Source organism: Ostrinia nubilalis, chromosome 1, assembly GCF_963855985.1.
Source record: "Ostrinia nubilalis chromosome 1, ilOstNubi1.1, whole genome shotgun sequence".
In the NCBI taxonomy this organism is placed as follows: domain Eukaryota; kingdom Metazoa; phylum Arthropoda; class Insecta; order Lepidoptera; family Crambidae; genus Ostrinia; species Ostrinia nubilalis.
Window position 1 is genome coordinate 12938015 of NC_087088.1, and position 15846 is coordinate 12953860.

At 37.9% G+C, this 15846-nt stretch overlaps 4 protein-coding genes across 9 annotated transcripts in view; 2 read left to right on the forward strand and 2 right to left on the reverse strand.

Moving 5' to 3' along the window:
- Positions 1–504: 504 nt before the first annotated feature.
- Positions 505–6833, forward strand: LOC135072923 (melanization protease 1-like). The gene is made up of 11 exons (XM_063966943.1): positions 505–548; positions 633–764; positions 1038–1149; positions 1489–1632; positions 1711–1766; positions 2079–2168; positions 2261–2352; positions 2826–2927; positions 3289–3472; positions 5769–5959; positions 6524–6833. The coding sequence occupies exons 1-11, from the start codon at positions 512–514 to the stop codon at positions 6746–6748; spliced, it is 1365 nt and encodes a 454-aa protein (XP_063823013.1). The 5' UTR covers positions 505–511; the 3' UTR covers positions 6749–6833.
- Positions 6834–6939: 106 nt separating this feature from the next.
- On the reverse strand, positions 6940–9351 carry LOC135072931 (uncharacterized). The gene is made up of 3 exons (XM_063966950.1): positions 9331–9351; positions 7839–8012; positions 6940–7658 (listed from the first exon to the last, which is right to left on the reverse strand). Exons 1-3 carry the CDS (start codon positions 9334–9336, stop codon positions 6984–6986), a joined length of 855 nt encoding a protein of 284 aa, XP_063823020.1. The 5' UTR covers positions 9337–9351; the 3' UTR covers positions 6940–6983.
- Positions 9352–9925: 574 nt separating this feature from the next.
- Positions 9926–11392, reverse strand: LOC135076007 (uncharacterized). Of its 2 annotated transcripts, none has more exons than XM_063970461.1 (3): positions 11247–11392; positions 10628–10769; positions 9926–10281 (listed from the first exon to the last, which is right to left on the reverse strand). In XM_063970461.1, the coding sequence occupies exons 2-3, from the start codon at positions 10677–10679 to the stop codon at positions 10076–10078; spliced, it is 258 nt and encodes an 85-aa protein (XP_063826531.1). In that variant the 5' UTR covers positions 10680–10769; positions 11247–11392; the 3' UTR covers positions 9926–10075. The 2 variants fall into 2 exon arrangements, with proteins under 2 accessions (XP_063826531.1, XP_063826525.1); XM_063970455.1 differs by lacking the exon at positions 11247–11392 and adding an exon at positions 10906–11085.
- Positions 11393–12288: 896 nt separating this feature from the next.
- The window catches only part of LOC135072942 (cytosolic carboxypeptidase 1-like), an 86435-nt gene continuing 82877 nt past the window's right edge, over positions 12289–15846 (forward strand). For 4 of the 5 annotated variants that reach the window (XM_063966974.1, XM_063966956.1, XM_063966969.1 and 1 more), the window contains exons 1-3: positions 12289–12447; positions 12523–12588; positions 14251–14388. In XM_063966974.1, coding sequence (XP_063823044.1) covers positions 12441–12447; positions 12523–12588; positions 14251–14388 — 211 coding nt within the window. In that variant the 5' untranslated portion in view covers positions 12289–12440. Of the gene's footprint in view, positions 12448–12522; positions 12589–13584; positions 13691–14250; positions 14389–15846 lie in introns of those variants that run through there. The other variant, XM_063966966.1, reaches the window with a different exon arrangement.

Here is a 15846-nt window from a genome sequence, read left to right on the forward strand (position 1 = left end):
TCCTGTGTAGCCAGGATTTATAGCTTGACCGCCAATAAAAACCCAACCAGTGAACGTCAAGTTCATCCCGGAGGAAAGTTAAACTGACTGGTAATAAAATTGGATCCGCAACGAAATTTATTAGAAAAAAAATAGGAGTTCGAAGTTAAGGTAATAAAGGCCAACATTTTTTATGTAGTCATGTATAAAAATATATTGATTCGCCATCAATCAATATATCAATCAATCAAACCATAATCAAGGCATTATTTAGAGACACACTAGTTAAAAAAAAGTTACCCAACATGACTGCACCTTGCCTACTGTCCAGTGCCATTTTACTTCGCATTTCGTAACATTTAGTAACATGACACAAAAGCACTAAATGGTAAGAATATTATGCCAGGTATGATAACATCTGCAGAACAATGAAAAATTCCAATCAAGACTCGGGCCTCTTCAGAAAACATACACATATCATCATTGTCGATACAACATGCAAACCAAATCCTCGGTAGAGTAAATCCACATAATGGACATAGTCAAATTCGTAATTTTTGTTGAATTGCGTTAGTAATTTGTTATTATTTATCACGTAAATATAATACAACTCAATTATTTTTATTTTTATCTTAGATCAAAAATATTTTTAGTTGCAAGTAGTAAAGTGTCGTCCATTTTGAGGGATTTCGCGATCTGCCACGATGACTTCAATCTGAAACCTGCCGATGGAGTCCTGAAGGAGCATACGTTCACGTGGCTTGGCTTCGTCCAATATACACACGGTAAGTGTTAATTTAACATAACTCGTAGTTATAACTAGTATTTATTTACTAAGGTTTTATGGGTTAAAAATAATACAACCCTTGAATCATTTATTTCTATAAAACATAACAAGTTATACTTATTAGTAATCTGTGGTATAACTTAATGAACATATTAAAAAATACCAGCAATGTAGGGTATCAATATTATCTTGCGATGATAACAGTTCTTTGAAATAATATTTTTCATGATAATAATTCCGCTGAAGCCATATAATAACCTGATGATTTTAGTGACGACGGGTCTTCCGCACCACAGCAAGGCACCGCGTGTGGTGCTGATCCAGCGCCAGTTCGCAGTGGGAACTGCTACTGATATGCTGCACTTGCCGAAGAACTACAAACTGTAACGTAGATACAAAACTAATATTTACTGTACATAATCGCAACACAGAAAATAAAGTGACAATGATACTGAAAAAGCCGACTCAGTACCTAAACTAAAAATGTTTGGTAGAGAAGAAATAAAAGTTATTTTTTTCCTTCTAACCAAGCTTTTCTCAAGTTTTCCATTACCACTTCAGTTCTATGACTCCAAAATAATATTTTATTTTAACAACTAGGTACTTACCTATGTCAATGATACACATATTTTGCATGGCGCACGACTTCTCTTTTCAGTCAATATTTACAGTGGAAAGTAATACACTTCTGTAGTTAATACATACATTATTTTAATTCCCAGAGGCAACGTAGTCTTCGGCGACTATGAGCGCGACGAAGAGGACTGCGGCCTCACACGGCTGCAGGCTAAGATCGGCTCCAAGTGCCCCCGCGCCTACATTGAGATGCCCATCGTGGATATCACACCTCATCCTGAGTTCTCCAGGTGACAAGACTATAAAAATTTATTTTTAAAAATGGCACATCATTAACAGTTACTCCAAAAATATGTTATCTTTTTTAGGTTCGGTGTCGGAAACAGCCTGGCATTAGTCAAATTTCTACGACCTATGAGATCGCGTATGTAGATAACAGCATGATTTTTGGCTTAATTTTCTTCTATCTTGGAATGTGATAAATAATAATGATAATCTTGAATAGTGACTGAGTTTCTTGCGCTGCTTCTTCTCAGCACTTACCCATATAATGTCCCGAAGCAGTGGTTAATACTGAGACGTGTAAAAGTGCATTTTAAAAGCCTATTTGCAAAAATAAATGAGTTTTATGGACTGCTTCAGGTGAAACTGAATAATTTGACTGCACAAATTCTCACGATGAAATAAAATATACTTACAGTGTATCTGGTTTATAAAATAGCCTTTATTATTTCAGAGTACGTGGTACCCATTTGTCTACCCTCCGTAGTTGAACGCAAGCGAAAACGGAGAAACAGAATGGTTTTTATGGTCGACTATATTAGCAGTAAGTTTGTATTTCTGGTACGAGTAAAATTACTTGGGGCAAAAGTTATATACTTTTGTGTTTATCAAACTTTCTTCGTTTGTTTTGTGCAGCTGTGCCAAGGGACTTTGATACGGAGAGAATGGGCAAAAAGACATTAAAACTATTCACTCACAAAGATTGTCGAAGACATCGCATGAAAATGGTATGTTTTTGTCATATTTATAAAGAGTGGATTAGGGGAGGCCTATTTTTAGAAACTGAAAGACGATAATGATAAAAGAGTGCCTATGCCACTAATGAGTACGGAGATCACCTTTTGGTAAAGGAGCCCAAGAGTTACTTACCTATAAATAACTCTGATGTCGTGATCCTATCTTTCTTAAAGGAGTCTGCGATTACACTTTTTGTCTTTTTCAGAAGTTGAGGCAATTAATCATTTAATTAAGTCATATATTCTACTTTAATAAACGTGCATTTATTAAAGTTGCCATGTAGCTATTACAATAAAATATATCATGTAAAGTAGCACCCTACTTAAATGTAGAGTCAATTAGCAGCAAACATTGCATATTTTCTTTGGCTCTGTGCTCTATTCCCTGTATTTTAAAATTATTTTACAGGTTTTTCAGTCGGTACTTATGTATTGTAGAGACATAATATTACTTCTTTTGGCAGAAATTGGGCAGTGAAGGCGTAACCCACGTACTGTGCAGCTCAGGTTGTGGTGTGCGGCCTGGCGCACCCATCGTCAGCCACTCTCCCGAGGGAATGTTTGAGGTACAGTAAAGGCTGTTTAATTAGTTCTTCATGTATGTATATTTTGTATGATTTCCCGATATATCGACAATTCGACACAGTTATATGCGCCACTTCACACTTCGCACCGAAGCAAATACAGGGTTCGTTTATAATTTGCAGAGATGTCAATTGTCAATCTGATAGGGAAAAAATGTTTACAGTATAAAAGATATGAATATAATATATTGGGGAAGGTACCTACAACAGGATAGTTTCAATAGGCAATCCTAATACATATTCATGGAGCAGTGGTACCTGCAAATCTGTTTAGTTTACACTGTTTAGGAGACATACGCCGACAGTTTAAGCGCCTACAACTATTTCAAATTCAATTTCCCAGGTATTGGGCATTGCTGCCGGTGGCGCCGCCTGCTCTCGGCGCTCGAGCCGTCGCCGGCTCAACAGTGAGCCTCCGCTGTACATTGACGTGTACCCGTACATCACCTGGATTATCAACGTCATCACCGCACATGTGCTACCAAGGCCTTACTCGCACAACTTTAAACTGGTTGAAGGAGGATCAAGTGAGTTCAGTGGATGAGAGATTGCAATCCGGATTATTCGAAATTCGAAAATATCTGAAAAATCCGGATTTTGAGGCTATAAAAAAATCCAGATTTTGACTTTGAAATCCGGTTTAAGTCATCATCATCATCATCATCTCAGCCATAGGACGTCCACTGCTGAACATAGGCCCCCCCAATGCTTTCCATGTTGCCTGGTTGGTAGCGACCTGCGTCCAGCGCCTTCCTGCTACCTTTATGATGTTATCGGTCCACCTTGTGGGTGGACGTCCCACGCTGCGTTTTCCGGTACGCGGCCTCCACTCCAAATTCAAATTCAAATTATTTATTGCATGTCACTCCAGAACCTTGCTGCCCCATCGGCCGTCAGTTCTGCGTACTATGTGCCCTGCCCATTGCCACTTCAGCTTGTATCCGTCGGGCTAGTATGTCAGCGACTTTAGTTCGTTTACGGATCTCCTCTTTTCTGATTCGATCTCGTAAAGAAACACCGAGCATAGCCCTCTCCATAGCACGCTGTGCAATTTGAGCTTCTGTATAAGGCCTATAGTGAGAGGCCACGTTTCCGAACCATATGTCATCACTGGTAACACACATTGGTTGTAGACCTTAGTCTTCAGGCACTGAAGTATTTTGGACAAAAAGATGTTGCGTCGTTTCCCAAACGCTGCCCAGCCGAGTTGGATATGACGATTGACCTCTTTCTCGAAATTGGACCTACCCAGCTGAATCGTTTGTCCGAGGTAGACATACTTGTCAACAATCTCGAGAATTGAGCTCGCAACCGAAACTGGGTAGGGCGCAACATGGACATTGGACATAAGCTTTGTTTTCTCCATATTCATCCGCAGGCCAAGTGTAAGTAGAGATCTTCAACCTCGCCCATCAAGTTCACCCAGCGGATCCGATTTGCTTACATTAATTCATCTCGAAATGTCATTGTATGAGAATGGGGGTGATTGTGAAGAAAATCTTAAAAGAGTTCTAAACTGGTTGTTGGCTATACTGCCGACCATTTAGCTGGGTTGATGATGGAGTCAAGAGGTGACCATAGGAACTCTTAAACGAAACGGCGGAATCGCATCGAACTTGGGTTCTTTGGATTTGTCTTTTCGAGCACTTTAGTGCTAGATGATGCCCAGGGTCCTGATGATGGATTCGGGAGGTGGCCATAGGAACTCCTAAACGAAACGGTGGAAACTCATCGAATTTGGGTTTGTTGGATTTGTCTTTTCAAGCACTTAAGTGCTAGATGATGTTCAGGGTCCTGATGATGAAGTCAGGAGGTGGCCATAGGAACTCCTAACCGAAACGGCAGAAACTTATAGAGTTTGAGTTCGTTGGATTCGTCTTCCCGAGCACTTTGGTCGTAAATAATGACCAGGGCCCTGAGATTGAAATACAACTTAAAAGTGTAAAATAAAATTATAATGAAAAAATGAGCTCCCCTGGCCTACCTGGAAATCTTTATAGACTTCGGACAGGTTTGCCGTAGTAAGGACAATCTGTTCAGGTGTCAGGTGGGGATTCTTGGATGTATCAAACTTGGAGTGCAAGTGTGGTTTTGTTCCCCAGTCGACGAAGCACATGATGTCGTGCCCTGCGTGCCCAAACAACTGCAAGCAGGAAGATTTAATGAAGGCTACTGACAACGCCACTCTTGTGGCGGAGTTTTGGGCTGACGCTGTGTAGGTTTGTTGTCGACACGACAAGAAGAAGAATAAAAAAAAATATTTTATAGGTACAAGCAAGTTTTTATTCTGAAATGCAGTTGTACTAAAACGAAAAAAATAATGCAAGGTTCAAATAATTTCGAAAGCTTGTAGCGCAAACCGAAAAAAAGAGGAATAAATTCCATTCGCGATAATAAAATAAAACGCTTTTCTTCAAATACTTACATCTTTTTAAAAAAAACTTCGTTTTATTTAAATTAAATTGATGGTTTAAAAAATTTACCCAATATTCGAAAAATCCGGATAATACCGGATTTAAGAAAAATCCGGATTTTGCAATCTCTAAGTGGATCTTATATTTTGTGCCATAACCATCAAACGCATGCTTGATGAAAAATTCTCGAAAAAAGTCATAGGAGGAGGTAAAATGTTGAAATATTTTCAAAGCACTATTACCTTAAAACTCTACTTTTAAGGTCTACCTTAAAGCAGGTCGATTCATTCTAGGATCGAGGCTGTATTTATGTGTTTAGGTATCTACATAATTCTTCTAAAATTACCTATTAGTAGGTAGACAAAATGTTTCCAATACATGCAGGAGTGAATGTAATATAACTTTTCAGGCATAGCAATAAATAAAGGCAACTACTTGAGGGCCAGAAAGGTCCAGAAAGCAGGCTGGAGGGCGCGGACCTACGTCACGGGGAACGCTTGCTTCAAGAGCGAGAGGCGGCAGAGGGCCAACTCTCTATTTTACTCTGAAAAGTTCGAGGTCAATGCCGACCCTCCGGCAAAGCTCAATATATTCATGAAGGTAAAGGACAAAATGGTTCTTATTTGGTACCACAGATTTTTACAGTCAGCGTCAAATAGTTCGTGGACACTCAAAGTGGCCAAATACATTGACAACACAACCTTATTCCAAATTGTAACAAAGACGCGTTGCGAACTATTTGACACTGACTGTACTAACTGACTGAAATTTAATGGTGATTTATTCTACCTTGTGACATTAAAATCTTCCTTACATTTTAAAACCATTGCCTGCCTAAATAAAATCACGATAAGTTTTACCTACCCGGTTATTTTTAATTTATTGAAAGTGAACGAGACTTGTGTACCTACTTCCTACTTAGATATTAATGCGAAAGTTTGGATGTCTGAATGTCTGGATGTTTGTTACTCTTTCACGCAAAAACTACTGAACGGATTTTGATGAAACTTTACAGTATTATTGTTTATAGCACAGAATAACACATAGGCTATAATTTATGACGATATGTGACAAACTAAAATTTCACGCGGGTGAAGCCGCGGGCAAAAGCTAGTAATACATATTTTAGTGTCATTTTTCTCAACTTACTTATGCCTTACCCAGATCTCAGCAGGCATCGAGTGTACCATCATGTGCGCACGGCTGCTGATGCCGAACCGGCTGGCCACTCCGAAGATCGAGGGCGTCGGAGGCTACAACATCTCGGTCGAGTTCACGACGGAATGGTTTCCCTACACGTTCTACTTCTCCCTCGGGCTCACAGGGAAGAACACCACGGAAAAAGATTTCCTGGAATGGATCGGTGAACGAAAACCAGGATTCTGGTGAAGTGTTATTTTACTATATTAAATTATATTATTATGTAGTTTAAAAGTCGTTTTATTAATTGAATGATTGAGCATTTTGGTTTGAACATAATTTATTGCTTCTAGGTAACTTTTGGAAATGATATTGGTAGTTTGTTCAAGGTGTTCTTATGATTGTATTTATAACGTGGTTTTAAATAAAAGGCGTAGAACTAAAAATTTCGCTATTTTTAATACTTATTAAATTCAATAACAGTTTATGCAGATTCGACAGATATCGTGTCTTCGTCATTTAGGCCCCTGTCTTCGTTGCCAAAACCTGGGAAGCTTGATGGTGGCGCAGGGGAAGGGGAGTTGGGAGGCTGCGTGGGGGCGGGATTCTGTGGGAAAAGTGGGTTAGAAGGAAACTGGGGGAATTGCGGTAGCGATCCTTGGGGAAACTGGGGGAAAGACGGCACGCCTTCTGGTAACTGTGGGAACTGGATTTGAGGGAAGCTAGGGAACGTGCTAGACGGCGGTTGCTGAGGTGCTGAAGGTTGGGATGGAGCGGGGCTGTCAACCGGCTGCTGGTCTTGCTGTTGTTGCGGTTGTTGCTGTTGTTGTGTTTGTTGTTCTTGTTGTGGTGCGTCAGCAGAGTCTACTACTGCTGTGTCAGCGTCTCCTGCAGGATTCTCGGGATAGGCGGGAGCACTAGGGGCTTGTCCCGCTGGAATGCCAGCAGGGAAACTAGGAATGCCAGCAGGAAAACTAGGAATGCTACCCACGGGAATTCCAGGTGCAATAGGATTTATAGATGGGTAGAAGATGCTTTCGGCCGGGAAGTATCCACCACTGACGGGGTAGTACGCTGGCTGAATTGAAGCGAACTGATTCAACTGTGGTACCTGGTACTCGAAGTTAGGTTGTACTCCCACATGGTACGAGTCAGGCAACTGGAAAAACATAAGCCAATTATTTGTGAATCTTGATGATAGTCGGTAAAAAAAGACTTAAGTTTCTTGGAGACCAGTTCGTTAATTGAAGTCATCGCTTTAAAGAAAATTTTCAAACCTACAAAATAGTGGTCTACATAATCTAAACTAATACTAGAATAACAGTTTTTACAAACTTACGTTGTTAATGTACTGCGTGGTGGAGTAGGCAACCGTCTTCGTATGCGCTGGGACGACGGTCCTGACAAGGTGCGCAGGCGCCGCGTAAGCGACGTGCGCAGCACCGGGCCACGCCACCGCGCCACCCGCCGCCACCGCCACCGCTGCGGCCGCGCACGTCAACAACAACAGAACCTGGGACACAAACAATTTATTATAGCCACGATAGCCGAACGGTGAATGGGTCGGACTGGCCGACTCGAGATCCGAGGAACGCGGGTTCGAATCCCGCTCGACTATTGTGAGCCCACTCGTAGCACAAGCTTATTTAGCTTAACACGACGGGCTAACGGGACTATTAGTAATTTGTGCAATAAAAATGCTAATAATCTTTTAAAAAAAACAAGAGTTTTAAACTTAGGCTGAGTTACACCATCTTATTTTAACTTTAACAAACGTCAGAAATCTGTCAAACTCCATACAAAAATCACCGGTTATTGATATAGTTACGGTCAAAGTAAGTTGGTGCAACCCAGCCTTAGTATGTGACTGTTAAAATTGATTGTCGTTTAATCCAACTTGGATGTACCTAGGTGCACCTAAATCCAACTTTCAAGTACCAATAATCTGAAAGTAAACTACTGTAGACTCTTTGATCACAGAACTGAAACCAGTGTTTAACAGCTCTAACGAAGCATTTATTTAGAATCAAATTGATACATTTTTTTATTATTATTTTTTTATTTAAGGCATCAAACAGTCATGTATAGTTACAAGTTTTACATAAATATTAAGTTTTTACAATAGACCAAACAGTGCCTGTAATTATAAATTTTATCAATGTTTTATGAATAAGAGATCCAATGACCAATAAACAGGGCAAGCCGTGTAAAAATATAAAGCCACTAGTTTATTTAATAATTGTGGCTACTGATAGAATGAGTACTATATAGGATGTTGCTTTAAGTGTGTATTTAACAAAAATGATAGACTCTACGGCTCATAAGAGAAAAGAAGGATGTTCAAATCTTACAAATAAAAACCTTTTCATACAAATTGTCTTTACTAATCAGCAAATTAGTATAGGGTCAATTTTATTATTGAGAATTTCGCATATTGTTATAGTTGGAAAGTTTTTGCATTTGAGCTCGAATACTACATTAGTAGAATCAATCCTTTTTGTTTGATCCATACCTAAAGCGATGTCCTGTATAATGAGACACTTTATAATCATATTATCATCCTGTCTGCACATTTTAGATACATTTATAAACACATATCTATTTCAGAACGAAATGTCGTTTATTTACATAATCACCAAATCACAGTTATCCTTATTTACATGCACCAAAATAACGTTACAAATAACACAAATGAAGCACAATTTTTTTTACACTCCACTTATTTTCAAAACTTAACCGAGACAAAGCATTTATCATAAATGCCACCGCTTGATACAAATTAAAAAGTTGTTTTAATTTTAATCGGGATGAATTTGAAGGTTGATCCGTACCTTCATGTCGGAGGCGCCTGAGAATCGCGATCTGTATGATACGCGCGTTAATACCTGACGACTCTTATATACCAAATGGTACTCCGCCCACGGCCCCGGAAAGAAAGTCACTAGATGTGCCTGCAGTCAAATTTGTATGCAATCTCAATGCAGGAGATGTTTATTGCACAACACATTCGCAGAATAAAATTACCAAAAGACTGACATTCGGTAGTAGTCAGGACACTTTAAATACAACCAAATTATTTAGTTCGATTGTAAATCAACCTTTAGATAATCAACAGTTTTGTTAAAATGAGGACTGGTTCATTCAAGTTTTGTGCGTCTTAAGAATTGCAACTTTTGAGTGATATTTACACCCACGTTGCATACTTTGATTAAATTAATAAAAATAAACATTCAGATCATGTTACGATTATAAAAGAAAAAGGAAGTAACTGTAATCGTGTCTAATTTAAGTTCAGTTACATAAAATATCTAAGCATTATTTATTATTAATTCCATACAAAAAGTCTTTAACTAAAAGTTTACAAATGAAATACATTACCACATCTAGATCTACTTGATCCTTGGTTAATCGAATAATAAGTCCAGGTGAGCCTTCGTAAGTTATTTATTTGCACCGAATTGCTTTACAAGTTTTTATGTTTTGTACTTACTTACACTGTTACTTAGTACACAATATAAAGCAGTATCAAGCTCACATTTCCTTTGAAAAATATACATGTAAGATAAAAAAGTAGAATTAATCTTTTTTGGCTTCTTCTCCGATTGGGGGGAAGAAGAACTCCACAATTTTGTCCTTGAACAGTTGGACGAGTGGTTTGGGTACTTCGTGATGGAAGGGGTGGGCACCCCCCACGTATACCGAGGCCCACATGTTCTTGAACATCTGCAGGAAGAGGCGGAGCACCTTCACTTGAGGCATCTTGGCTGCGTCAGTGTACTTACCTGAAAAATACGAGTTTTCGAGTTATACGAAAGTAGAGCTATAGAGCTGAAAAAACACTACTAGAGCACTTTAAACCTCAAATAACGCACTCCGGTAGCTCGATATAATACCTAATGTATTCGGAATTCGAATGTTTTTTATCTGAGCTCATCTCATGGTGAGTGCAGTAAAGAAGTACGAGTAGCTTACGGTGATTCATTTAGAAATATTTGTTATTTAATTTTAATTACTAAAATACGTTATAGCCGTAAACATATCCTGTTATTTTGGTAATCGCAATACCTAATAAGCAAAGCTTCTAGTACTTAAAGTATTGGATTGAAAGCTTTAAATAAAATAACCTACCTCCACTGCTCTGCCTTTTCACTCGCAACTTTGTAGATTCAAGTGTTGACATGTTCTTTTCTTCTATGTTAGACACGTGATTATGTGACTCTTTTGTTTCATATGTCCCTCCTGTGTCATTACTGACATCCTGAAGGATTTCCTGAAAATCCAAAAACCGATAGAACACAGAATTTAAGACCACTTCACTCTATTAAGTTCAAAGAAAAATAAGTAACACAGATTTTTTGTTAACATCACTTTTGACTACAATCGGTAAACAAATAGGTATTTAGTACCTGCGTAGTGTTATATTGGAGTGTTTTAAAATTTAAGGAAATGCAATTGGATAAATTTACGAAACACAGCAGCCAAAAGACAGCACTATTCTTTGAATATGCCATTGTTTTTATACGCGAGTTCAATACGAAATGGCACTCGTTTGAATCGTTTTCAATAATGAAAATGTTTCACGGAGACTGGAGCATTTATAATAGTGAAAAGCTTATAAACATTATATTGTTTAGTAAACCGAGTTAATACTTTATAGGTTACGCAACGAACGTTGGTAATGAAATTACTATTTTATTTGTACACCTACGTGTTAATAAGTAAGTAAACAATAGAAAGTCGTACGTACCTATCAATCGTGAAGTTTTAATCCTCACCAAGGTACCTTATTTATTTGAGCTTGAATTTACCCTTTTTAAACCTTTTCTTTAATAGAGCCTTATAGATATAAAAGTCTCGTATTAGGTACAAAACAACGTTCAAAACTCCAGTCAATCTCAGTTATAGATTCTGTCCTGTGATTGATCTGAATACTGAATTAATCAAAAAGCCTCAATCCATGCTTGAAATTGAATAGTTATGGGCTTCGTTCTGTAAACCGCACATAAGATGCTTGTATTCATTCGAACCACATAAAGTATTAGGTATGCAATGTTCTTTCACGGGGAATTTCCGGGGTGTAGTAGGTAGGTACGAGGTCCGTCTTTGGTGTCTCATTTACCCTGCGATCATATTTTTCCAAGAACCACTAGTCAAAGGAACTTCCACGATAACCGGTTTGAATATCCCAAAACATTTATGTTCGAACAAAGCACATCAAGTTTAACAGTGTCGCTCTTTATTCAGTTGTAATTAGGTTCTAATTTGCAACAAAAATGTGCAGCCTGATGTGCTGTCTGTACATAGATACAATCGTATGCTCAAGGCTACCCCACATCTCATTGAAGATCAGCTCTGATGACATTTGCTACTAGCTGCCGGCCTCCGAAATCTCTCGCTGACATTTCAAAGAAACTAGATCAACAATAATAATTGAGTACGGGACGAGATCACTGTAAATGTGGTCTTGTTTGAAAGTACACTGACCGAAACAAATACTACGACCTTTACCTATGCTTTGCATTCATTATTCATTCACTGATTGTATTTATTTTATATTTTTATCAGAACATTATTCTAGCTATTTATTCTCATAATTTCAGTTTGCATATTACATATAATATAATAATTTAGTAATAATGTAACCTTTTTCTATTAATTTGTAACTGTTGCGTAGAACTGCATCATTGAAAATTGTAAAGCATAAAAACTTTTTAATCCAGAAAATCTCAAAGTTTCAACTGGCCAGACAGACAATAAAAAAAACTTGAAATTAACGTTTGACACTTACCATTACCAAACTGTCAAAAATTCTCAATTTGCTTCAAAAATATCAAAGTTATTTTTAAAACTTGTATTGCAAATCAATAATGAAATGCAGTATTATTGTAAAGAACGAACTCGTCTTATAAACCAAAACAAACTTTTTTGTAATGAGTAAGAAATGTCAGGTGAGTATCACACTCAAGTAATTTACTAAATTGGCCTTGATTAAATAAAACTCCTTACTAAAAATATATCTCAAGTCTTTACATTCACAGCTACTGATTCATCGGCGCAAACTCAAGAAATCAAAAAGCCAAAACGGAAATGTAAGTGGTTATATTTTTTCAAACTTATAAAATAATGAGACAATCATCGACCGGTAGTTATCTCATAATTATCTGATAATGCTATGTAATAAAAGGTTGCGATTACCAGATACTTTGCCTGCCAATAGCTAACTCTGCCCAAGACCTGTAAAATCAATGAGTCTATCTGACAGATAAGTTTCTATTAAGCTATCAGCAAGTTTGTTCATTAAAGAAAGTTATTCAGCGAGTGATGCCCTTATTTTTAAAACGTTACATATTTTTATTTCAAACTATGCTGGTTGAAAAATTATTTTGTTATCAAAAGTCTGGCATCGACATCAGCAAACATTTTACTGTTAGAAAAAAGTTGGAAATTCGCTCTACTCGAAGTTTCCGAGCACGTAATATCCCTAAACAACTGTTTACATTTTCTTTTTGAAAGTTTCTTCAGAAAGCTATTTCAAGGCGTACCCAATATCAGATAGTAACTAAAATCATGACTGAACTGAAATAGAAAATGTGTTTTTTTTTTCTTTAAAGGTTTATGAAACTGATCAATATTCGTTATTTTCATGAAAGAGTTATATTTTCATTAATAAAAATCATCTTATTACGAAAGCAAACCTCGTATATTACGATTTATTAGTCTAATAAAATTATTCTTCATAAATAAGTAATGTTCATTAAATTAATAGAAGATAACAACATTTATTTGATATTAATTGCATAGGTATGTAACTAATCAATAAATGGCGTGTTGTGATAATTAAATATCAACATTAAATAAAATAATCACTTTCGCATAAACAATTCAATAATCAACAAACATTATCATACATAAATACTCATATTAATCTCATAGAATCACCGATCAAACAGTCCGAGTGCAATTAATCGAGTCAACTTCAGTGAGTAGTATTTGTTAATGAGCGCGGGCGGGAGGAACAGATTTTCCGGCGCGCGACCCGCCCCCCGCCGCGCCGCCGGCTTTCCTTTCAGGCCGCTAGTCGGCGCGCGGCCGCCGCGTGGCGCTGAGCTCGATCCACGGCTCGCACACTAACACACTGTTTATTTACCACGTAGGTCTGCTCTCAACAGGGAACACAACGCACCCACACACGTATGTCCCAACATTTAGTACTACTCATTTTCATTAACATCGCAAACCACTAATCACCGGCAGCAATGTCAACACACACGTTGCCATGTTTTGGCCTACATATCCGATGCAGTTCCCGAGTTCCGTTAAGCATTGCATTCGATTTAATCTCATTTCGGGTTACGACATGCTAAATATACCTACCTTGCTAGCTAGTTACATCAATCACGCACTAGAAAGTGACTTGTGTACATAAAGAAATTAGTCTTACTGCAATAAATTACATACAGCATTAAATGCTACGCTAAAATACTATTGTTTTTCTAATTTTCAAGAATCTGTAATTAAAACTAATTACTAATGAAATCCCACTTTAAAGTATTGACTCGATATTTCACCATTTAATGTAATTGAGACTAGACATTTAAAAAAATGTTAAGGCCAAGTTGCACCACCTAAACTTTAACCGTAACTATAACCATAACCGGTGTTTTTGTATAAAGTTTGGGCTGATATTTGACGTTTGTTATAAGTAGTTTAAGTTTTTTACGTCATGTACCCTATTAAAATTATTTTTTCAGCAACATATCGTATGGCGGACGAGACGGCCACGGACTGCCTCTTCGAAAGGCTGCGGCTCCACCAGCAGCGGGCGCCGGACTCCACAGAGGTGGCGCGCGCCATCACCGCCCGCATCAACTCGCGGCTCACGTCTCATGGTGAGTGACAAACGCTTTTAATCAAGCCCCTACCCTAGCTAAGGAGAGAAACAATAACTTAAAATGCTGCAGTGAACTGTTGAAGTGTATTTGCCATCGAAAATTTGGGTTATCGAAGAAGATAATTTTGTCTAGTATATGCCAAAAAGTGCGTTTGGTGACAAGGGTTAAACCACACACCAGAGCATACAACGTGCGTTTGGTGTCACTACAGGCTTTTTTCAACACCGGAACAAGTTCCGAGAGTCCAAAAGACAAAAAATAAAATAGTAACAAAGCTAAGCGCTAATATCGCTAATCTATAGGGCTTATGAATTTCACTTCTAATCAATTCACACCCCACAGTCAATGGTATTTTTAAAAGCCTCTGCTAACTACTAAAAGTTACTCTGTCAAGTTGTGAGCACCCGCTATTTGCCAAAGACTGAAGTGTCACCAACCTGGTAAATGAAATTCACTTCTTGTTAACAATATTAAGTTAGTTTATACCTAAATAGTCTGAATTTCCCATCGCGATAGCGACGGAGGTCACGCGAATCTGCAATTATTCACCATAGTCGTTATCTTAGATCCTTACGGTTGATTGATTAAGTACTTATATTTTTATTTAGGCTCATTAATAGGACGTATGCCCCAGTTTAGTTGAGACAGAAATCGTGAACACATTCATCTTTATTCTAAGTAGGTAAACTGTGTCGCTATTGTCGTAAAGTCTCATTGAATATTACGCGCGATGCTATAAAATGGACTATTTATAACAGCAGTAGCTAGATTTCGTGTCAATTTTGATTCCTTGGATGTTCGCTTGTGAATCGCTAATTCGAAGATAAGACGGTTTTGCAAATTCTCGCTGTCATAATGCGACCAATTTCATAAATTAACTACCTACCTTATCTACCATTTTAATCATTTTAAAACTATTCAAAAGCTTCGCGACACGAACTACACCATTTTAGAACCCGACCCGAACATAATTTACAAAATCGATTTCCTGATTACATGTTTCAAGGTTGTCTGATGTTGATCGTAACCTGATGTAATTAATACCGATAATCCTGGTACAGTTGCACATCAGTCTATACGCTTTTGCAAAGTAGCACCTATTACAAGTGTAGTAAGGAACATGCCACATTATTTATCTTAACAGTGCCTATCTTACGGACTTACCATTATCAATGTTGGTTGAAATTGAATGCTGCATTCGATGTTTGACAACAAAATTGTTTTGTTGTCGTTACGTAAGTTTTCGCGGGCTGTAGTCAATACTTGCGTATACGATCGGTCATAAAACGAACATTTGGCAACAGGCCTCAACGTTTTGCTTTTGACGGGATCTCTCAGTGGCGTCTGTAGTTGATCCGGGAAAGTGCTAATTGAGCTATGTTCTCTGGACGCACTACAAGAGTTCCCTTGTTCCGTATTCAACTACGAAAATGTTCAGATGCCAATTTTTTTTTT